This window comes from Phyllostomus hastatus, unplaced genomic scaffold (assembly GCF_019186645.2).
Source record: "Phyllostomus hastatus isolate PE091 unplaced genomic scaffold, TTU_PhHast_1.1 phas_contig_159, whole genome shotgun sequence".
Lineage (NCBI taxonomy): Eukaryota > Metazoa > Chordata > Mammalia > Chiroptera > Phyllostomidae > Phyllostomus > Phyllostomus hastatus.
In genome coordinates this window covers 3463629-3487493 of record NW_025333640.1, presented here as the reverse complement: position 1 = coordinate 3487493, position 23865 = coordinate 3463629, and the positions used below count along the sequence as shown (strand labels likewise).

At 54.6% G+C, this 23865-nt stretch overlaps 2 protein-coding genes across 3 annotated transcripts; both read right to left on the bottom strand.

Annotated features, from left to right (window-relative positions):
• Window positions 1-1148: 1148 nt before the first annotated feature.
• DIRAS1 (DIRAS family GTPase 1) lies at window positions 1149-7323 on the bottom strand. Its single transcript, XM_045830756.1, has 2 exons — window positions 7198-7323; window positions 1149-4399 (listed from the first exon to the last, which is right to left on the bottom strand). Exon 2 carries the CDS (start codon window positions 4329-4331, stop codon window positions 3735-3737), a length of 597 nt encoding a protein of 198 aa, XP_045686712.1. The 5' UTR covers window positions 4332-4399; window positions 7198-7323; the 3' UTR covers window positions 1149-3734.
• A 3814-nt stretch (window positions 7324-11137) lies between these two features.
• SLC39A3 (solute carrier family 39 member 3) lies at window positions 11138-20354 on the bottom strand. Of its 2 annotated transcripts, XM_045831834.1 has the most exons (4): window positions 20228-20354; window positions 19464-19578; window positions 18515-18827; window positions 11138-15429 (listed from the first exon to the last, which is right to left on the bottom strand). In XM_045831834.1, the coding sequence occupies exons 3-4, from the start codon at window positions 18722-18724 to the stop codon at window positions 14695-14697; spliced, it is 945 nt and encodes a 314-aa protein (XP_045687790.1). In that variant the 5' UTR covers window positions 18725-18827; window positions 19464-19578; window positions 20228-20354; the 3' UTR covers window positions 11138-14694. The 2 variants fall into 2 exon arrangements, with proteins under 2 accessions (XP_045687790.1, XP_045687791.1); XM_045831835.1 differs by lacking the exon at window positions 19464-19578 and having other exon boundaries at window positions 11139-15429; window positions 20228-20347.
• Window positions 20355-23865: the final 3511 nt, after the last annotated feature.

Genomic DNA, 23865 nt, shown 5'->3' with positions numbered 1-23865 from the left:
TGTTCCCATGATGTCCCATTGTCCTTTTCATAAAAGCCCATACTCTTCCCATAGCCCACTGGGCCATTTCACCCTGCTCACCTCTCTGATCTCCTTGACTACCACACTTCCCTCACTCCTCTTCTGCCACTCTGACCTTCACTGGTTCGTGCCTCAGGGCCTTTGCACATGCTGTTCTCCCAGCTTGGTGCTCCATCGCAGATCAGCCTCTTGGGGCTGGCCTCAATTTTGCCTTCCTGTGTCAGCTCAATGTCACATTCTCTGTCAGCTTGGCCTCCCTAACCTCCCAGACTCCTGCCTCCATGTCACTTTTGTGTTCCAGGTTTTCTTCTTCACAGCAGGTACCTGAAGTGATCTGATTCGTTCTTTGGCAGGAGGATGGACTCTCCCCCAGTAGGTAATAGGCTCTGAGAGGTCAGGGACCCTGGGCTTTAAGTCTGTCATTGCTGTGTGTCCCACATCCAGGAAAGGTCCAGGCACATAGTAGGTGACTATTACATACTGGGTGAATGAATGGATGGAAGAATGGATGGGTGGTGTCTCAGTTTCTTCCTCCCAGTCTGTTCCTGAAGCAGGCCTTCTCTCTTCCAACTGAGATGCCTGCCTGGCCCGGTCTGAATGGGTGAGAAGGAGGCTGGAGTGGCAGATGAGAAGTCACATAGGGCAACTGGAGGGGTGAGGAGGAAAATGCTCCTTCCCCGCTCCTTCTCCCCTACCCCAGCTTTTGTGAGCACCCCTACTCACCCTCTCTGTGAGCCCTACAGGGAAATTGCCCAAGTTCACAGAAAGTCCAGGGAAGGTGCCCCAGGTAACATGTGGAGAGTGAATGAGAAACTGAGGCCCAGGGGAGAAGCCTGGGCCAGGGCCCCACAGCGCCACCTCTGGCAGAAGCGCTCATCACAGACTGCTCCTGCCTCTCCTTTCCTCATGGCCCTCTCCACCCGCCACATCCCCATCCCTCACCTCCCCATACCCACAAGGCCTCCACCACCCACTTCTCAGTCCCGCCCTTCCTCACCTACATTATTCACCCATCCCTCACCTCCTCCATCCCTCACCTTCCCATCCTTCAAGTCCCCGTCCTTTGCAGATGGCCAGCTGACCCTCACACCCCAAAGAAGGAGCACCAGTGGGGAATATAGGATCCACTTCTTTATTGCAGGAAGACTATTTCTAGAGCGAATGCTAAACAGACCCCACAATGAGGGGTAGGGGCACCCACATGCGGAGGGAGAGGGGGCAGGGGTGGGATCACGGCAAGCATGGCCTGGCACCTGGCACGGTCCCCAGACCCAGGGATACCCAGGCAGGAAAGGCCAAAAGCCAGGGCAGGCTCTTTCCCCTCCTGCTGCAGAACCCCTCTGTCCCTAGGGTCAGGGTAGGGCCTGAGGTGGAAGAAGCCTTGAGGGGCGGGGCCCCAGGGAGATTGTGCTATCAGGGTGTGTCCCTGAGAAAGGGCTGCAGACCCCTGCCCAGCCTCACCCACTCAGGCACCTTCAAGGCCCAGGAACCACTCTAAGGATGGGGAAGGGGCAACACCAGCTGCCGGTGGGCCCTGGACCTGCCACAGGGTAAGGGGACCCAGCTGTGCTCAGACAGAACACTACCGGCCCTTCCACGGGCCTGTCCATGTGCTTGGCGGTCACACACGCCCTCTCTCTCATAGTGTGCCCCATAAACATCTGTGGAGTGAGCAATCACGTGAACAAAGAGAAAAATAAACACGCTGTTACTAAGTTGGACACAAACAGTACCTCTTATCCACATACAGTCCCATGTGGTCACATGGTTAGACAGCCACTTGGCTTCTCTCTCTCTCTCACACACACGTGCAGTTCAGTCTCAGCATGCACAAGCACACACAAGCACATAACACATGCAGCTTTCTGACACCCAGTGACACCCCATGCTCTTGAGGCCAGGGCCTGAGGGCAATTCCCACAGACAGCCTGTGAAAAACTGAGGCCCTGGGTCCTGCAGCCACAGAGAACTGAACGGAGTGGTGCCGACAAGCGCTTGAGCTGGGCAGTGGGTCCTTCCCCAGACAGGCTTTCAGACGAGACCGAAGCCTGAGCAGCACTCTGGTTCCAGCCTGCTAAGACCCTGAGCAGAGGACCCAGATAAGCCATGCCTGGTCTCCTGAACCACACAAACTGGGAGATGATAAATGTGTGTAGTTTCAAGTCACTGAGTTTGTGGTCATTTGTTACATAGCAGTAGCTGACTGACAGACACCTTGCTACAGAGTAAGACAGGCTTACTCTGCCTCACACGGCAAGAACAAGCAGGTCCGTAGATGCTTTCTGACAAATCCCATCACCCACTCAGGAAAACACAGGCACTTGTGGTCACGCGCGTGCTGTTACACCACAAGTGTCCTGACCTGTGAATGGCCACAACATACCCACCCTATGTTATTATATACACAGACTATCTGTCTCATGTGAGTACCACCCTGGTGATGGACACAAACACAGGCACAGACATGGACACACGTGTAGACACATTGGCCCCTACAGAGCAATTTGCACAAGTACACCATCCCATGGTCACTCCCCACACCCAGGCCTACGAGTCACCTTCATTGTCAGACACAGCCCCACAGGGTCCCACGAGTATAGAGTTATCTAGACACATACACCAAAACACGCCGAATCTCATGGTTGCAGAGACACCTTGACTCCAGGACACACACCATCCTGGGGGGTCCCTTTTCTGGGGTGCAGGTGGTGGGAGGAAGTGGGCTTGGCAGAGTTCTACCTTAAGCCCTCTCAGATCCTGCTGATGGTGAGCCCAGTCACCTGCCACCGGGTGGGGTCCCAGGCACCCCACCCAGGACCCCAGACACCTGCTCAGGGCTCAGGGGTGACACACTGTGCCAGTCTCTGTGAGTTGTGTCCAGGAAGGCCCCCCCTTTCATGTCAGGCAGTCCCCGAGTTGTTCTGTGGCCATCAGCCAGTCCTGGGTCTCCCCTGCCTGTACCTCAGGCCCAGGCTGTGAGAGAAGTGGGGTTCCTGGCTGGTAGGGCACTGCTGCGGGCCCTGTGGTTATTGCCTGGTGGCCTGAGGCCCATCCTGCAAGCCACTCACCCCAAGCTGTGGGGACAGAGAAGGGTGGTCTGGGGCCCAGGGTAGAGCGCACAGGCCAGAGGTCATAAGGAACAGAGGTGGGGGTTGGAGGGAGTGTATGTTAAATACCGAATAGGAGAAAACAAAATCTGAGGTCCATGTGCACTTCCATTCCTCCCTTCCTGGCAAGGTCACAGTGATCTAATGGGTGGGGGCAGCACAGGACTGGCTGGGGGCACACGAGGGAAAGGGGAAGACATGGGGGTCCTGGCAAAATGGAGACAGGTGGAGATGGGGAAACTCAGTGTCCTCGATCCCACAGGGACAGGCAGCTCTCCCATTTTCCCGTGTGCAGATCGAGGGGGTCACATGTAGCACGTGGCTTTGGGAGTACAGACAGGAGAGTGGGGTAGAGAGATGGGGCAGAAGGCGGAGGGATATGAGAGAGCTGGCTTGGAGCCCCAGACCTGCAGGGCTCATCAGGGCCTCGGCGTCCCCATCAGGAATGTTGGATGACGGCAGAGACGTGGAAGTGATGAGAGAGGGGAAGAGAGAGGAGGGGAGGAGGGGAAGGAAGGGGAGAGGAGGAGAAGGCAGTGGCTGCAGGGCGATGTGGGAGAGGCATGGGGCCAGGACAGGGGCTGGCTGCAGGCGGGCGTCCCAGGCTCACATGAGGATGCATTTGCCCTTGATGCGGTCTGTCCTCTTCTGTTTGCTGGAGCGCTTGCCATCGATGTTGAGGCTCATGTTCCGGCGTGTCTCCAGCGTGAGCAGCTCCTGGAAGAGCTCCTTGACGTTGTAGTTCATCTTGGCTGATGTCTCCATGAAGGCGCACTTCCACTCCTGGGCCACAGCCTGGGCCTCGCGGGTGTCCACCTCCCGCTGTGTCTCATCACACTTGTTGCCCACCAGCATGACTGGAATGTCCTCCACGCTGCCCTTGATCTGCACAATTAGCTGGTAGATGGGCCCCAGCTCCTCCAGAGACTGCTTGCTTGTGACTGAGAAGACCAAGATGAAGGCGTGGCCCTTGGAGATGGACAGCCGCTGCATGGCCGGAAACTGGTGGCTGCCTGTGGTGTCAGTGATCTGCAGCGTGCACACGCTCTTGTCACAGCTGATCACCTGCCGGTAGGTGTCCTCAATGGTGGGGATGTAGGTGTCTCGAAATGTTCCCTTCACGAAGCGCAGCACCAGGGAGCTCTTGCCCACGCCACCGGCACCAAACACCACCACCCGGTAGTCATTACTCTGCTCAGGCATCTTCCACACCAGGGGTGGGGGTCAGAGCTGGGAGAGTGTGTGCCAGCTGTTAGGACCCCAGGCTGACCCTGTACAGAGAGGAGTGTCAGATGCAAAAAGCCACCCAGCCAGGAGGGAATAGCTCCGGGCCTGGAGGCAGGAGGGGTGGCTTCTCAGAGGAGGTGGCATTTCTCCTGTGTCCTGGGAAGGCCCTTCAAGTTGATTTGGCTGATTTTGCAATTCTGCCCTGCATGCAGGCTCAGAGCCAGACCCCTATGCTGGTTTCCCTTCCAACAAAATCTGGGGCCTAAGCTCCTTCCCAAAGGACTCCAGGCTGGAAGAGATGTGAAGGTGACTCCTTCCCCCACATGCATGCTCCCCCAGCCACCCCTCAGGCTGCACAGGCTTTTCCATCTCTTCCCAGCTTGGCTGTGGGCTCCAGCAGCCCTGGTTCCGCGACCTAGGCAAGATGCTTGGCCTCAGTTTCCCTCTCTGCAAAGTAGGTGATGTGGTGCCTCTCTCCAAAAATCACAGGTTCCCCTTAGCCCAGAGGCTCCTTAACCTTGTGAGAGCCACATGATGGGGCATCTTTAAAATGCAGCTGGCAGAGCCTCAGCCCTGGGAATGATTAATCTGTGGCCCTGGGCACCCGCATTTTAAAGCCACTCTCGTGCCCTCGTCCCATAAACTCGATCCTAATGCTGGAAGCCCCAGAACCTCAATGAGCAAATCTTGACACTGATTTCCTACAGCAGCCTCAAGAGGCAGGGATGCACAGCCCAGACCGGAGATGAAGAAGTTAAAACTGAGGCCAAAGAGAAAAATACCTACTCCCCAAACTCTGTACCCAGACCATGGTCTGCCCTCCCTGGCCTCCCGTTCAGGCCTAGTATATCCGTATCCACAGGCACAGAGCTCCCCAGGAGGGGGGTCCTCTTATCATCTCTACCTCTCCTGAGCTCAGAGAGGTTCAGTGGCCTCGGGAGTTCACACAGCATAGCAATTTCTGCAATGACAGAGGTGGAGAAGGAGCCGGGGCTGGGGGTGGGAGCCAGGGGTCCTTATTTATAGAGAGCAGGAAAGACCTCATCCCTTCCTCCTTTTCAGCTGTCTCTAAGCATGGGTGTGGGACTACAGTGAGAGAAGAGACACAACAGGATCACAACACAGCCAAGTTACCCCACTTAAGTGTATGAATGTGTGTGTGTGTGTTTAAGACCTGATGGTGTGAACCAGATTGGTGTCCTTAAGCCTCAGTTTTCTTTGTGTGACTCAAGTGGTTGTAGTACCCACTCCCCAAAGTTGCTGCAAAGAGGGTGTGATAAGCCGGAGAAAGCCCTTAGGAAGGCGCCGGGCACAAGGGAATCCTGTGTAAGGATGAACAATCAGGATTATTGACCACCGGGGCTCAGAGCATAAAGCGCTCAGCCTGCAGTGGGCTGGGAAGGCATGTTCTGAATGATCAAAAGTATCAGGTTTGTCAAAAAAAGATATACAATCAAAGTAACAGCCAGCATGTACTCCACAAATTATATGCCAGCCAAACTTCCGGGAGCTTTAGTAGCACTAACTCACGATTGACTGACTGCTAGGCATGTTGGTGACATGGTGACAAGCATGGCAGTGGTCCGAATGGGAGGACGCTGGGTGTGGGGCTGGCGTGGAGTGCCGACCAGCTCTGCAGTCACTGCCCCTTCTGAGGGGGTGCCCTGTGGAATGGGCACACGGCGTGCAGCCAGCCACGGCCACAACTGGCCGGGGGACCTGGGGAGGCCAATGACAATCAGTTCTGCTGCCCCAGACCCAGCCCTGGCTGTGCTCTGGGTACAGACCCCCTGGCAGGGCTCCAGGCCAGTCAACAACAGTGTCCTGCAGGAGGGACCTCTCTGGCATCTGGGATCCCAAACTAGGAGCCCCCATTCATCACCCCCAGTCCATGCCAGGTACACATCTGGTGCCTTTTGAAAACCACCCTGACCTCCTGCAAGGCGGGGGTGGGGGGGGAGAGGATCTCAGGCACTGAGGGTCAGGGGGGAAGACACTGGCCAAAGGTCACAGAGCAGGAAGGTGGCAGAGCATAGCAGAATTTGAACTAGTCTTGGCTGGCCTCAAGGGCAGGGGTCCTCCCCATATGCAAAGCAGCCCACCCTGAGACTCTCCTGTAGGGAATCAGTCCAGCCCTAGGTTCCTGGAGCCCAGCTGGGGAAGTTGCAGCGACCTCGACCTCGGGTGCAAGAAAGCAGGCTGGACCCAGGGGAGGGCCTGGGGGCATGCTTGCCTAAACTGGGGGGTGGGGGGGGTCCTGACCAGAACTAATGAGGGGCTTGATGAGGGGCCTGCTCCAGGGGACAGAGAGAGACACACACATACTCAGGGGAGCAAGCCCAGGGGTTCCCCTTGGCCAAAGAAGGATCTAAGTAGTAGAGGAGGGGGGCCCCACCAGCATGGGTCTCCTGAGTGAAGGAGGGCATGGCAGAGAGGGCAGGAGGGCTGAGCGGGCAGCGGTGGGCTGAGAAAGGCCCAGGGCCCAAGTGGCTCCCTGTGGAGAGGTCCTGGCTGAGCAGGACGACCAACCCAGACAGCGGGGTTTAGGGGAGCTGGAGAGGGGCTGGCTTGGCCGCCGGGGCGCGGCGCGGGGGGGGGGGGGGGTAGCGTGGGGGAGGGGAGGGCGCCGAGCGGGAGCTGTCCGAGGTGGGAGCGGAAGGCAGCCGAGCCAGGGACTGGGGAAGGGCTCCGGTGCAGGGCCAGGCGGGAGATGGGCCTGGCCCCTCAGGCTGGCCAGGAGGGTGGGGCTCGGACAAAGGAGAAGCGCGCAGGGAAGGGCCCAGCGGGCAGGGCGAGTGGGATGCAGCAGGCCGGTGCCCCAGCCCCCGCCCCGGCCGCCTACCTGGGCTCTGGTCCCTGCGGCGTCGCCGCGGCTGCTGCTAGCCAGCTCCGTGTCCGCTCCGGCGCCGCCGCCCCCCGCGCTCCCGCCGCCGCCGCCGCCGCCGCCCGCCCGAGCTGCCGCCGTGCCCGCGCCGTCCCCGCCCGCCCGCTGGGCGCCGCGCTCCGCCCCTCCCCGGGGACCCGCGCCCCCGGCCAAGGTCACTGCCGCCCGGAACCCTGCCCCTGTGAACGCAGCCCCACCCAGACCCCCACCCCGCGCCCCTAGCACTGGACCCCAGCCCAGCCCCGCGAGCATACAGCCCCGCCCGGAGTTCCGCCCGCGCACGTGGGTTTCTGCTGGCCCCCGGGGAGGTCGCTAGGACGCAACGGTGCAAATGGGGTGGGGTCCGCTTTTTCCAGAGCCCCGAGTGGCAGCTGGGGCGCTCAGAGTTACCCCGAAAACTAGGTGATGGGCAAGAAGGAGGAAAAATCGAAGTCACCCCAGGGACAAAGGGAAGAGGCCGTTGGCAGAACTGCAGATAAAGGGGGCTGGGGTAGCGAAATGGGACACCTTGGGGTTGGTGGAGGGTCGTGGTCCTGCTCAGGAACCCGCTCCAGAGGAGGTGCTTGAATGGAATAATCAACCAGTAAGTACTATATTATTTTATTAACCAATGTCATCCCGATAAATTCAATAAAAATTAAAAAGAAAACCAATAAATGTACGAGGAGGCAGAGAGAGTGCCAGAGGGCGCAGGGCAATGAGGATGTACCTAGAACCCCGCCCCCCATCCCAGGGGTCTGTGGGATGGAGAGACAGAAAGGAAGTGAAGAGGGCCTCCATCTGGGTTGGTAGCCTAAGGACATCCCATGGGGAGTGGGTGGGGGTTGGCAGGTGGGCCCTTTGATGGCCTGGGGTGCTATTTGAGGGTGGGGGTGAACAAAGAAGGTTAGGGGTAATGGGGTTTTGGTTTTATGCTATGAAAATACGTATCTCCCTCAAATGCATAACTCTGAGAATAAACGTTCATCTTTGGAAAGTATCTACGTATTTGACATGTCTGTGTCCAGGCTTAAGCTAACAGGATGCCCATCACCCGCTCCCTCCTGAAGACCTGGAGAGCAGAGGCTCATCTCAGAGGAGACCAGACTTTGGGGCGCAGCAACCAGGCCAGGGGTGGGTGTGAGACAGCCCCGGGCCCCAAGCCTGTGAAAGGAAAGTGCCCCTTGATGGGGAAGCTGACACTAGGGTCCCACAAGCAGGGCCTTCTGGGGTCAGAGCAGCTGGAAGGTGAAAGAGACTCTTTGGGAGGTGGTGAGGTCCCCATTGTGCGGCATGTGAGCAGACAGCCAGCTGGAGTCCAAGGGCCCTTCTGGCTCTTGGTTCCTTGATTTTTGCTTACCCACCATTTCTGTGGCTCTGGCTGAGGCAGACTTTTCTGGGCTTGAGCGGCCCCATCTCTCCCTGACTCAGCCCCTCCACTGCATCTCCAGGCCTATCCTGCCTGGACAGTCTCACCCGCCTCCTTCCTTGCCTCCCAGAGCCACCCACCAGCCCTCTTCCGTTCTGGCATTCAACCCCCAGCCTTTAACATGAGCCTCCCTTGCTCTAAGGCTGCTAGTGTCTCTCTTTGCCTCAGGGTCAAAGTCCAGCTTCTCAGCCCAGAGTTGAAGTTCCTTCATGATTAGTGTGCTCATGATTTCCCATCCTCTCCCCATACACCTTCCTCCTGCCCTGTCCTCGGCCCTGTGGGGTGCCTTAGAGGGTGGCCCCTACCCTTCATCTTGGGATGCCATCGGCCAGACAGGGAGGCAGCAGCCTGATGGACAGACAGATCCTGACGTCTGGCCTGAGTCGCCGTCCGAGCTGTGGTTTCTCCATCTGTGAATGAGGATCACTGCTGTCTGCCCTCTCAGGGTTGCTGGGAGCAATCGGGATGAGCACACAGGGGCTGAGACAAACAGCCCAACTTCCTACCACTCCACCTGCCTGCCTTTGTCTCCTGAGTGACCTGCTGATGCTGGGCCAGGCCTCTGGCCGATTTCTGGCTCCTCCAGATGACAGCCCAGGCCGGACCAGGCTGACTCATACACAGGATCGTGGGCACAGCAGCAGTGCCATTCTGCAGTTGCTATTTATAGTTCTCGGGCCACACTCCCAGCCTCTGGAGCCAGGGGAAGACAGGCCCCAGAGTCCCCTCCTCACTCTCCCTGGGGCATAGGAGCCCAGCTCCCCACCCCAACACCCTAAATTAGTGTAGTGGTACCCCCTTCCCTGTGGCCAGCCAGGATAGCTCTGGCTTTCATGAACATAGGGATGTGTATGGCAGTCACCAGCTGTGTCCTCTCTGGAAACCAAGGTGCAGAGAAGGGAATCAGCTCACTGGAGGTGGCCTAGCTGGGAAAAAGCTGAGCTGAGACTGGAACTCCATTGGGCTCTGAAATCACAACCCAGCCTTCTGGCCCAGGGACCTGCACCTGGCCTTCAGCTGCTCCTGTCCTGCAGAAGTCCTCTCAATTGCAAAGGTTAGCTGTTCCCCTACACAGTCCCAGCTCACCTGGCCTTGCAGCCCATGGGACTTCTCCCTGTCCCAACGTTCCAGGCAGGGGCCATACTGCGTCATTTATGCCCCCTCCCTGCTCCCAGCCCAGCATAGCTGCCTGGTGAAAGGTAGGCAGCTGGGTCAAATTCTCTGCTCCCTGTGCTCCCTGGATTAATGCAATTATGCAGCAAAACAGAGGTTGAGTCCCATGATGGCCTCTCACAGATGCAGCTTGGCCCACCAAGGTGTTTCATTTTTTTTTAAGTTTGGTGTCAACATTTTTAAAATAGGGAGATCATTTTTCAAAACCCAGTTTGCATGGAAAAAGGAATGGGCTGGCATCCATGAGGCTGAGTTGTGCCAGTCAGCATCTGCAGGAGCTGGACCCCTCCCCAGTGTGGAAGGTGCCAGGTCCTGACCGAAGCCCCCCGCCTGGCCCCTGAAGGAGTCCTGAGTCACTTATTGCTCAGCATACGGGCTGTGCTGTGATCATCATCTCCAAGGAGTGGGGTTACTGAAGACTTTGCCACCGACAGGATGAATCCCTTTAATGCTTGAGTCTTTTTACTGAGAACCAGGGCTGCTTCAGTCAGTTAGAAAAAAGAATTGTGACCTGCAGAAAGACCTGAGGGCCTTTGCACAGGCTGCTTTCTCTGCTGGAAAAGCTTTTCCCTCATCCTGTGTCTCACACTTGTCCCTCACAGATTTCCTCCCCGACCAGGCTGCCAAAGCTGTCCCTGCTAAAATTGTCCCCGCCTCCCCTTACCTTGCTCTTTGTTCTTGGGGTGCTTATTGCTCCCTGATATTGATCATATGTTGACATGTCTCCCTCCCTAGAATGTGAGCTGCCTTCCATGGATCTTACCCAGGGCAATACCGTCCCCAGGAGACACTGGGTGGTCTGGAAACATCTGTGATTGTCACACCAGGGGTGCTCCTGGCACAAGGATTGGGACAGGGATGCTGCTTAACACCCATGTTCAAATGGCCCTGCACAGAGAATGGCTTGGCACCCCAGGGCCCATGGGGCAGACCCTATTCTGGGGGCCCGCTTATTAGGCCAGAGTTGCTGGACCTGTCAGCCAGACCCTCAAGGAAGACCTTTCATCCATGGTGGCTATGTACTCTCCTCACAATGCAGCTCCTCCATTGTGCCCGCCAATGCACCCAAATTAATCAGGGGCTCTGAACTGCCCACCTGCCCAATCCAGTTCTCTCCTGCCAGGCTGGGCATGCAGCGATCACTTCAGGCTGCAACACCATGACCTGCCAGGTCAGCTCTTTTTGCTCAGGGAGCTATGGAAATCTGAGGGTGCTGGACAGAGTGGGTATCCCTGCTCCAGCGCAATTTGGCCTCAGAACCCTGACCACCCAGAGAAGGGTTCTAGGGTCTTCACAGGACCACTCACACACTCTGCAGCAGCCCTCCTCTGCTCAGGAGCCCCACCCCCTCCCTGCCTGCAGGTGGCTCTGGGAAGATGAGATGAGTGGGTCACTGGCTCTGTTCTGAAGTTGGCAGGCAGCTTGTAGGGTGTGAGCTGGAACAGATGGGGTACACACTCCTCTTAGGGGGGCTAAGGACCCATACTGGTGGCCAGGACAGGTCTGATGGTAGCATGTGCTGGGAGACACTACCTAGTTCGTTGCCTGCTTTTTGGGTTCTGAAGACGCAAATAGGCCCACAAATTGGTGCTCTCCCTTTCCCATCCCACGATTACAACTTCTCTGCGAAAAATGCAAACAGCAGACAACAGAAGCCCCAACACACTGTTATTATGGTTGATTCAATCCATGAGGTCTGGATGCCGCCTTCCAATTTTCTTTTCTTTTGTCTGCAGATCAAGCAGGGGAGCCTGGTTGACTCCATCCAGCTGTTGCCTGTGCTGTGAGGCCCTATTCGGGGCAGACAGCAGAGGGTGCTGGGCCGCAGCTGGTTCACCCTCTGGGGTGGGGCCATCCTGGGGAGCCATACTGTAGGGTGCTGAGCAACATCCCTGGCCCTCCTTCTCAATCCCAGGAGCACCTCATGTTGTGACAACCAATGTCCCCAGACATAGCCCAGTGTCCCCTGGTGGCAGAATCACCTGGATTGAGAACCAGAGTTCACGAAGACCTCTGAGAAGGAGGAATATTTGTGTCCACAGACATGTGACATCTCCTTGATGTTAGAAGTTGTATAGAGATGGATGAGCCCTTTGTGGCCAATGTCCTGTTTTGTGGTGAGTGCTGGTTCAGGGCCTCAGGTGGTACCCGACCTACAGTCCTACTCAGGCAAAGCTCCTGTCACCACATGGCAGAGCTCCCCTGTCAGAGCTGGTGGGGGTGGCGCCGCTGAGCTGGCCTCCGAAGACCCTGGATTTGGCCACCATTGGCAGGAGGACCTCAGCAATGAGTGTTGCTTCTTTAGTCTCTGCCAGGCAGGCCAACTACTCTCCTCATCCCACCGTGGAGATGTTGGGATCCTTGGCCAATGTGGAGAAAACTGACCCGAACCAGCCAAGAGACAGACACGTCACCCCCGCGGCTGGCTGACCCACAGTGGCTCCTGGAAGCAGATCCCAGGGCTGACCCTGCTCCTTTGACCACTGCAGGCAGGAGGGGCAGGCAGCCTCTGGGGGCTGGTGGGACAGCCTGTGTCCTTTCCTACGACCCCGCCTGCCCATTGACACATGGTCTCAGTGTCACCACGGGGCCCAGAAGCAGATTTGCTGGGGCTGATGGGACCCCAGGGAGAGAGGAGCGGCTCAGAGCAGAGATGCTTGCTCACCACTCAGCAAATGAAGGCAGGACAGGCACAGGCACAGGCACACTGGGGAGCGAGGGTGACAGGACTTGGGGCAGTGACACTCTAACTGAAGGGAAGGCAGAGGGGGCACTTGGGTCTTTCCTCCCTCGCTGGTGTTGCCATGCCCTTCCTGGGCCTGCGGGTCTAGAAGCCGGCTCAGAGTGAGGGTGGAACATGACCTTGAAGGTTCCCCTTGGGAACAAGAGATGGGGATGTGATAACTGGTTGGAGGACAGAATGTGGTATCACCAGGGCCACCCCAGGGAACAAATGGCTGGTGGGGAAGCAGCCTCATGTGCTTTTGGTGATAGGGAAGGGGCAGGGGCATGCAGCTGTAGATCCCTGGAGCCGACTGCTCTGCCCCGATATAGGGTTCCCAGTGGATTTAGGGGGAAGGGGCCCCTGAGCCTTCTTGTACGGGAGGCCCTGGTACCTCTACCTGGTCCCCTGCACAGTTCCATCCCCCCAGCTAAAGGCAAACTCCACGAGTCCGGTGACCTGTCCACCTGGAACATTCCAGTTCCTGGGTGGAGCGAAGTGGGGGCAGGCGGAGGCCACAGGACCGGGTTCAGGACCTGTGAAGAGGATGATGTCCCCACAGCTGCGGGGTCATTTTCCTGGCTTGGGGTCAGGGCCAGGCCGTGAGGGGTTGTGAAATGGGTCCCCAATAGAAAGTTTAGATAGAAGTTTCTAGAAAGGGGTCCAATACTTGGGGCAGCACCAAGGTGAGCCAACAGAGTAAAAGCGAGGAAATTCGAACACACATCCCTGCTCCCCCAGACTCACAACAGAGGAGGTGGCCAGGGCCCTGGCAGAGGGTGCGCCCTCTTGTACCTCGTGCCCAGTGGGCTAAGCAGGGAACAGCAGGCCAGCCCCTGGGGTGTCCACCCTTTGATATGCCACTAGCTGCTCCTGGATCTCCCAGCATGACCAGAGTGGTGACCAGAGGCCCCTCTGAGCCCAGGGCCATGGGAGGAGGGACCTGTCCTTGTCAGGGAGCTTAAATGCCCCATCGCAGTTCTTCCTGGCATTGGTGAGCACAGGAAGGAAATTCGAGATTTCAGAAAGGTGCACACCTGGGTCTCCCAGCCAACTCAGGGGGCAAGAACAGTGTAATGAGCAGGCTCCAGCAGCCCAGGACAGAGCTGGGAGAAGCTGAAGCCAGGCAGGAGAATCCAGCCCAGGTTGCCAGGCCCGAGCACCCTCCAGCCACACCTCTAAGCCGGGCCAAGCAAATCCCCCAGGAATGGCTCAACCCACTCCTACTCCCCAGGCATGCTCCAGGTTGCTGGGACAACAATGGAAGCTAATGAGAGGTTGCCACAGTGCCGAGTTTACACCAACCATTTGGCTGTTAGTCTCTGCTCTCCTGCATTATCTGGGACTGGCTTCCTGTCTGTCTGGTGGGGGAAATTGAATGTGGCAGGGGGAAGATGGACCGCACAGCCTGTAGGGTCCATCTTGCTACAGAGACCCTGGGCAGACATGGGGTTACGAACCAATGGCCAAGCTGCCTCCCAGCCCTGCCTGCACATCGCTCAGCCCGTGGGTCTGTTCCCTTAGGAAACCCACACGCTCCCCTGGCCCAGCAACTCCAGTCCCCAGAAGGGCAACCTCCCCACTAGGGGGACAGCACCAGAAGGCAGAGGAGAGAATGGTCCTCAGGCACCTGGGACTCTGCCCGTCCCCATAGAGGCAAAGCTTCAGGTGGCAGGAGTCACAGAGCTGCCCCATCTAACTGCAGAATGGATGCTCCTTGCTGGCGGCCTCCTCTGTTAACCACAGAGCCAGTTGGGGGCAGAGGACAGAAGCCTCAGAGCCTCCAACGGCTCCTGTCCGGGTCCACACTGGGAGTGTGTGGGGACGGGAGGGTCTTGGCCTGACCCCATGTGGATGCCTGGCCCTGCCTCCCACGTGAGTTGCCAGATCCCCATGCCCAGGTTGACGTGGTCACACAGTTTTGGTAAATACCTTTAAGTGAAGTATTTTACAAGTAGTAGTGTTGCCCTGAGGCTCGGGGTGTAGAATCTAGGGTCCAGTCTGGTCTTGGGTGGCCCCTCTGTGCACAGGCAGCAACTGAGGGCCTGAGCTCCCCTCGGGGGGAAGGCGGGGCTGTGGGATGTGGCCTGTGTCCAGCCTGGGGCTCCCAAGCACGGGGCAACTGTGATGAAGAACGATGGCAACAGGATGGTCACCACTTGAGGAAGACCATGCCAGCCAGCACGGTGTAGCCCAGCACCAGGAAGAGGACTTTGAGCAGGCGGTCATTCTTCTCCTCCAGTTCCTTCCCCAGAATCTCAAAGAAGGTGACAAAGAGAAAGGTGCCTCCCACCAGACCCTGCAACAGCACGGAAGCCACGCTGCTGGGCACGCCCTGCGCGCTCTGGATGCCCAGGCCAATGCTGATGCCCAGGGGGATCATGGCGCTCACAGTGATGGCAAGCTTGGCTGCTTCCCTCAGGGGCATGGAGCTCCGGGCCATGTTGATGCCCAGGGCCACAGCCACCAGCGTCTCATGGATGGCCACGCCCACGAACAGGCTCACCACCTTCTCCCCCTCCTCCTGGAGGCCCAGGGCCAGGCCTTCAAAGATGGAGTGGGCCGACAGTGCGAAGACCAGGCTGAGGAGGCGCAGGGGGCTGGAGCGCGACAGCTCCTGGACACTGAGCCCGTGGCTGTGGCTGTGGGGCTCCATGTAGAGTGCATGGCCCCGAGCAGCCCCCATGAAGGGGCTCTCATACTCCGAGTCACTGCCGGCATCTGAGCCGGCGTTGAAGGTCTCCATGTCAATGAAGGACGGCTTCTCCTTGCGGAAGGTCAGGATGAGCTGCTCCAGGAAGATGGTCATGAAGAAGCCTAGCATCACAATGGTCTCCGCCAGTGGGTAGTCAGTGCTGATGTGCCCGAGACTCAGAACTTTCTGGAGCTGCAGTGGAGCCCGTGAGAGAGGGAGGGAGGGTAAGAGAGAGAAGAGGGGTTAAAAGTCAGGGAGTCAATGCAACAGGGTTCGTCTGACCTCACTGTTTAATTAGCAAAGCACAGCAACACCCAATTCATTTAAGTTAAGGAAGGGGGGGGGGAGGATGGTGGGTTAATCCATGGTGAATTAAATAAAACGCTACTATAAAGAGAATCACGGTCCTCACCAACAGGAACTGGATTGTGACCTACAAAGACATGTCTACCCAGAACCTCAGAATGTGACTTTATTGGGAAAAAGAGTCTTTGTTGATAGAAAATATTAAGGGCTGAATTTTGTCCTCCTCCCAAAATAAAAATTCGTATATTCAAGTCTCTGAGCCACTAGAACCTCAAAACTAACCATAATGGAAGAGAGGATCTTTAAAAAGGTGATTCCATTAAAATGAGGCTGTCAGGGCAGGCCTACTCCAAGAGAACTGTGGAAAGGCAGAAAAAGGGAGGTCTGAGACGGACCAGCCCTGACAGCACCTTGAGCTCGGACTTCCAGCCTTGGGCACTGGCAGAGAGTAAGTGTTGTGTAGGCTACCCCAACTGTGGTGCTTTGTTTGGCCCCCTCGGGACACTCATGCATACGATAAGGGTCTTGAAATGAGATCATCCTGGTCCCTTAATCCAATGACAGGTGTCCTTATGAGACAGAAGAAGAGACACAGACAGACACATAGGCAGATGGCTATGTGAACACAGAGCCAGATATTGGGGTGACCTGTCCATAGGCCAAGCACTGCTGGTCACCACCAGAAGCTGGTAGAAAGCACGGAACAGATTCTCCCTCACAGCCTCGGGATAACTCAGCCCTGCTGACACCCTGGTCTAGGACTGCCAGCCTCCGCCACTGTGGTATCACCCAGGCTTTCCAGCCCCCGCGCCTGCAAGGGGTTTGCTTCCACATAACCCAGGTGGGGCTGTGTTCCCAGGGTCCTCCCATCACTCTGACCTCCTGGGTAAACACTTGCCAGCACATTCAGCCACTCATCAGATCCCTTGAGTTTGGTGCCATTCGACAGAATGTTCTGGATAACATTAGACACATTTCCTCTCTGTGTTGTCTGGGATAGGAGCCACTAGCCATGCACGAGGACTCAAAACATGGCTGGTGTGGCTGAGAACTGGCACGTTGACTTGTATTTCATTGCAATTCACGGAAACTTGACTAGTTAGGCATGGCAAGCAGCCACCACACTGGACAGTGCGGCTTTGGACACTGTCCAGAAAGGTGGGCAGTGGGCTCCTCAGGGCCTGGGTTAATGTTCCGTGTATTTGTAAGGAAGTTCGCACACACCGAGCCCTTCCCAGCCTTGGGGCCGTGCTGCCGGCTCTGTCCGAAACGTGCCCCCTTCAGCTTGACTCACAGCTGACAGAGGCTCATGCTTTTGATGTTGCTTACACATAATTTCCAAGCACTCAACCTCCACCAGGTGCCCCAATCTCTCCTTTCCCAGAAACACCTTCATTACAACCTGTGAATGCACATGCACGTATGCACATGCGTGCACACCAAGTGTGTAGCTGGGGCAATGCTGCCCTCAGGGGAGAGGTGCGATGTCTGCAGACATTTTGGTTGTCATGGCTTGTTGGGGGGAGGTGACAACATTAGAGCAGGGTCATTCTCTCCCGGGGGCCATCCTGGGTTCTGTGGGGTGTTAAGCAGCATCCCTGGCACCTACACACTTGATGCCCCCAGTCATGATGACAACCACAGATGACCCAAGACACGGCCCAGTATCTCTTGGGGGCAGAGTTACCCCGTACTGCAGCAGAAGGCTGTACTTCTATAAAGAAGCCCTTTCATTCATTTGCTCAACGTCTCATGGAGGCCCGCGTGTGCCCCACTGGGGGAAACACTAGCTTATGGCAAACACAAACTACCTCCAGAGGGACAATCATGAATTGGAAAAGGCAAGGCAGACACACAAAGGCCATAACTTGTGGCACTGTTCCCCATGGCGTGACTGGGACCTGGGTGCTGCTGGCTGAGGCTCGGTGAGGGCTGGAGGGACCTGAGCTTTTGAGGCACGTGAAGCCTGTGGGTAGGGGTACAGCACAGGAGTGGCTTTGGAGGACCCTGAGAAGGCCATGTGCACTAAAGGGGGACAGGGAAGGACAAGGCCATTGTAGCAGGCCAGGCCTGAGGTAGGAGGGCAACAAAGGGTCACACCATGGGAATGTGGTCAATGGGGGAGGGTTTGAAAGTGGCACTGGGGTGCAGAAGCCATCAGACAAGACTCTGGTTTAACTTCATCGATGCCAAGTTATGAATGAATATCCTGTGCTGCACGACAAAGGAACAGAAGCTTAGTGGTATAATGCAATGAATGCAACAGCATCATCTCACAGATACGTCAGAAATCTAGGCACAGGTTGCAGCCTGATGATGAAGCAAGCAGCCATACTGGGAAGGCCCACAGGGCAAGGGACCGAGGGCAGCTCCCAGCCAACAGCCAGGAAGAAACTAGGCCCTGACTCTGACAACCAGGAGGGGCCTGAACCTGCCTTACGAGTACATGAGTTTAGCTGCCCCATCCCCATCTGAATCTTGAGATGATACCACACAGTACAGTGGACACTTCAACTGCTGCCTCCTGAGAACCTGGAACAGAGGACCCAGCTAAGCAGTGTCCAACCTTTGACCCACAGAAACTGTAAGATAATAAATGCATGTTGTCTTAAGGTGTTAACTTTCATATCATTTGTTTCACAGCAGCAGCTGACTGGTACAGGGGTTGAAGAAAAGCCACAACTCCCAGCTTCAGGACAAAGTGTGTGCTGCCAAGGGTAGGTGGTCTGGTCAGGTAACGGCTAATGAGCTCACCGGCTGGGAACACAAGATCTAGTTTAAACCCCTTGTTTATCTAGGCCCAGAGAGGAGAAGCAACCAACTTGTGGTCACACAGCAAATTCATTTTCTACTTCCCATCACCCCTGTGGTGTCAAGGCACCCACTGAGTTCACAGTCAGAGTGAAAAAGTATCCGAGACTCTTGGCCATAGGGTACCAAGGGCTGCTGAGACCACCCAGGGAGCCCTTACCTTTTCCCTCACGGCAGGCAGTAAAGCATTGAAGCAGGTGGCCAGAAAAACCCCACCTCCGAAGGTGTTGCAGAGTGAGAGGATCTTTTTTGAGCGGTGGGCCTTCTCAAAGTCTGTCTCAATGATCTTCACTGGGAGCAGAGAACCCAGCAGCATGAAGAAGAACACGCCCACCATGCAAAGAATTTTGACCACCAACAGCTTCACCATGGTGATGACCTGGGTTGCTGTGGTCACCACAGGGCCGGACCATGTGTGGGTGCACCTCCCGTCCCTCGATGCACTACCAAGGGCTCATGCCTCAGTCCAGCCACTGTGAACACCAAAGACAATCGCGTTAGCTGTTGATTTATCTGACCAACTCTAGTGGTCAAGCTCACTCTCCCCCGGCCCCCTGCCATACTTCACCCCATTCTGGGGCTGGCACACATCCCTGACTCCTGCAGAAAATTCTCCATGGCTGTGATGTCCAGTGCAGCAGTCACTAGCCAAATGTGTCTGTTTACATTAATTAAAATTGAAGAAAATATAAAATTCAGCCCCTTGAACTACCTGTATCTCAAGCGCTTGGGAGCCATGTGAGTCTGGAAGACACCGTTCTGGATGGCAAAGACAGTGTTCCCATTGTCTCAGTGTTCTATTAGGCGGTGGCGTTCCGCTGGCTCCCCGCTGCCCTCACATAAAATCCAACGAGTTGCCCTGAGGCAAAGGCTCTGGGCCAACAGCTAGCTCCCGCGCTTCAGTTCACCGCACTCTGCCCTTCGTGGTCCCTAAATGTGCCAAACCTGTTCCTGCCTCAGGGCTTTTGCGCAGATTATTCTCCTGGCCTAGGACACTTCCTTCCCCAACGTTCAAGTGACATCTTGTCTTTCAGGTCATTGCCTCCAGGACCCCCCAGAAGGGCCTCCCTTGGCTGACCTCTGCCGTAAGCTGTGTCCTTTGTACCTACCCAGAGGTCTAGTATACACCAGAGACTCGGTAACTGCTGGCTGAACCTATGGATGTGCTGAAGCTTGTGGACCTCTTTACATAACTCAGTGAGCCAAGGTGGAGCACTTTTCACCCTGGACCGAAAATACCAGTGTTAGTAGGAGGGACCTTGGCTGCTCCCTTGTCCTTATGTTTTTCTCCCAATTTTCCAGTTCTCACTGCCTGAACCCGCACTTCAGTGAGTTCTTCAGGTCTCAACTCAAATGCCACCAGTTGTAGGTTTCTCCCACCCCCTCCCCTGCCATTTTTTCTGGCCTTATTTGTGCTAAGGAGAACTGCATAACTTAAAGTCCCTGGGAGTCCACACTCGCTGTAGCCTTCAGGTATACAGTAGGCACCCAATAAATATCTGCTGGTCATCCTTATGCCCCAAATCTGTGGAGAAGGGGTAAGGTGGCCTTGATGCTCTCAAACCCTGGGCTGATGGGGCTGGGAGAAGACAGGACGGGCTCATTCATTCATTCAGCACTTATTGAGCGCCTTCTGTATGCCCCGCACGGCACCAGACACCCCGCAGAGGACGAGGCTCACCTGGCCCCGCCCGAGAGGGGACAACTCGCGCTCTGCTGGGAGAATCGGAAGCAAATCACACAGATCTCGCCGACTATGGTGAAGCCGAGGACAGACGCTTCGTCTGGGCCTAGGCTAACGGGAGGCAGTGTCCGCCAGGCCCCGGCCCCGCCCTAGCCCCCAGGTCCCGGCGCGTCCCCAGACCACACGTACCTTCGCGGGGTCCCTAGCTCGCCCACTGGCACTTCCCACAGCTCAACCGCCGGATCGTCCAGTCTCTACAGCGTCGTCCCTGGCAGAGGCCCGGGTCGCCGCGCCGCAGCCCGCGTCCCGCCCACACCCCTGGTTATTGGTTTCTCCTAGTACCGTGGGCCTATAGGGCCTCTCTATTGGCTGAAGTGGCTGCCACTCATCCTGCGATTCCCACCTCTCCTACGGGCACTGAAAAGTAGTTTTCTCTCGTTAAAGCGTAGGTACAGCCACCGAGTGGTTTCGGAGGGAAACTCCAACCATAGTACAAAAGTTCCGGAAGTGTTTGGCTTCCAGAGCTGTCCAGGGGCACCTGGTGCTGAATACCTCTCGGATTGAGGCTTGGCCATTGACTGGGAATGATTTCCTATGGAAGACTATCCATCTCTGAGCGTCCTCGCTGCTGATGCCCTTCTCGTCGTGTTAACAAGCAGATTCATCGGTTCAACAGCTCTGCCTACTCTGCCAGGACCTTTCCTAGGAGAACATCTGTGAGCAAAACACAGATCTCCTTCCTTTTGGAGCTTACGTTCTAGGAGAAGACATGGAAAATAATGGATAAACATAATAAATAATGGAGTTATGTGAGAAGGTGACAGTGCTCTGGAATAATAGAGCCCAGTAGGGGTGGTGGGTTTCTATTTATAAAATAAGATGCTCTAGCACTGGCTGGTGTGGCTCAGTGGACTGAGCGCTGGCCTACAGACAGAAAGGTTGCCAGTTTGATTCCCAGTCAGGGCACATGCCTGGGTTGCGGGCCAGGTTTCCAGTAGGGGACGTATGAGAGGCAACCACACATTGATGTTTCTCTCCCTCTTTTTCCCCTCCCTTCCCCTCTCTCTAAAAAAAGAATTCAAAAATGTTTATTTGCACAGAATAGTTTCCTTCTTCACCACTCCCCAAACTGGGTATTCTTGTTGCCATTGAACTGGCACCAACAACCATCGGTTGACAATAGTAAAGGTCAGATTCAATATTATTATAAAAAGTCCTATTACAAACAAATTATTAAAATGGAGTGAAAGTAAAAACCACAAAGCCCATACTATCACAGTTCACAGCCTAGTAAAAAAGATGAGTATTGATGAAATATTGATAATAACACTCTGCAGGAATCAGATTTCTTAAATGATTCCAAATGACCCACATCTTTGTGTTCATGCCCCAGTGTGATTTCCTCTCCTTGAGTGTGGGCTGCACCTGGTGACTTAATTCTAACAGAATACAGCAAAATTATAGGATGTCATGATTTCTGTCTCACTAGCATGACTCTATTGTCTTTTCAGCCTGCATGCTTTGATGAAGCAGGCTGAATCGTTGGAGAGGCACACGTGGCAAGGAGCTAAGAGCAACGTCCTACCAACAGTCAGCAAGAGACTGAGACCTTCAGTACAAGAGCCAGTAAGAAACTGAATCCTGCCAAGAACCCCACGAGTTATCCTGGAAGGGGATCCTGCCCTTATTAGGCCTTCACATGACTGCTGCCCAGGGGACACCTTGACTGCAGCCTTTGAGAGACCTGGAAGCTGAGCACTCAGATGAGTGCATCTGGATTCCTGACACATAGAAATCGTGAAATAATGAATGTTGTTAATGCAAGCCACTCAGTTTTGGGGTAGTTTGTTGTGAAGCAAAAGATAAATAATATACATATATAAAGGAAATACTATAGGTTGCACTAAATGCCATGAAGAAAAAAGAGAAAGATGGTTCTGTGTGGGAATTAACCAAGGGAGTGGTAAGAAGTAGGAGATGCGGAGAGGACACGATGCAAAAGTAGAAGAGTTTGCAGTACTGGCTGGCTGAACGTTAGAGAGCAATGGAGATATGAGAGATCAGGGACTGTCCTATAGACCATAGCAAGCAATTCAGATCTTACCATAAATGCAGTGTGATTCATTGAAGGGCTTTAAACAGGTGAGGGGTGTGATCCAATTTATGTTTTAGATTATTCTGACTCCTGTGTAAAGAAAGACTGAATTGTTCTTGTTTGGTGTGGCCCAGTGGATTGAGCACTGGCCTGCCAACCAAAGGGTCTCTGATTTGATTCCCATTTGGGGTATGTGCCTGGGTTGTGGGCCGGGTCCCCAGTAGGAAGCGCTTGAGAGGCAACCACACATTGATATTTCTCTCCCTCTCTCTCTCCCTTCCCCTCTGTCTAAAAATAAATAAATAAAATAAAATAAAGACCGAATTGGGGGAGGGGAGATGGGTGGAGGCAGAAGAGGGCATAAGGGGGATAAATAGTAATGGGGAAACTACAATAAAAAACAAAGAAAAACAATTCATTTTGTACAGCATGAACGCAATCTTTCTTAAAGCCATTTGTTATACACCCACATGCTGGAGGCATAGCTACTAAAATGACGAGCATTTTTATCTCTGGGGCAAGATAAAAATTTTCGTTGAAAAAAAAATAGAACTGAATTGTAAAGAAGCCAGAGTGCAAGCAGGGAGACTTGTTAAGAATCACTTGGGCAGGAATTGAAGTTGGTTTATTTTTTTATTTTTTTTAAGTTTTAAAAAATTTATTTTAGAGAGAGAGAAAAAAGGAAACATTGATTTGTTGTTCTATTTTTTGCATTCATTAGTTGCTTCTTGTATGTGCTCTGACCGGGGGATCAAACCCACAGCCTTAGTATACTGGGACAACTCTCTACCCAACGGAGCTACCCGGCCAGGGCCTGGAAGCTAGTTTACATGAAGGCATTGGCAAGGGTGATAGATGGTGGTGGGTGCCTTTGAGAAATATCTTGGAGGGTGAATTGATAGGACTTGGCACTGGTTTCTCTGGGTGGGTTGCAGGGGGGGAGGTGTCAGGGATGACTGCTGGTGTCGTTTGCTAAAATAGGAAAGACTGGGGGAGGCACAGAGATTGGAGGTGTCAAAAGACTGAGTTTGGCTTCGCAGAGGTAAAGTATGAGATGTCTGTGAGTTTTTAATATTGAATATCACTTTCTGCGTGTTTTATGATAAGCACACAAGAGGTGGTAGCTATTTTTATTTTTAGAGACAGAGTGCCTTGACTTTTAAAAATTTTTAAAAATTTATTTTAGAGAGAGGAAAGGGGAGAGAAACATGGATTTGTCCTTCCACTTATTTGTGCATTCATTGGCTGTTACTTGTGTGTGCCCTGACCGGGGATCGAACCTGCAACCCTGGCATAACTGAATGACACTCTAACCAGCTGAGCAACCCAGCCAGGGCTGCCTTGATTTTTTTTTTCTGGTTTCCATAATTTACAACAAAAAAGATCACTTGTATTAGTAGCATACCAGGTAAATTCGCTTGGGATGATTCCTTCCTATAGAAGAATTAAAGATGTGCGATATTTATTCATGGTTAGAGAATGGAACCGCTCAGAGAAGGAGCTACATAAGCTTTGGGCTTTTATTTAAGGCATATTTTTGAATGGGCTCTAGGACTTTTGTATGGGTAGGTATGATAGAAAAAAATACCAGCATATTTGGCTCTGTTGAATATTTCAAAAATCTCCCATGTTGAAAGACACAATGAATTGGCTTAAGACACAAGTAAATGACCAGGAGGAAATGTTGATAATAGATAGCACAGAGCACTTGGTAGTAGACAAAATTTTAAAA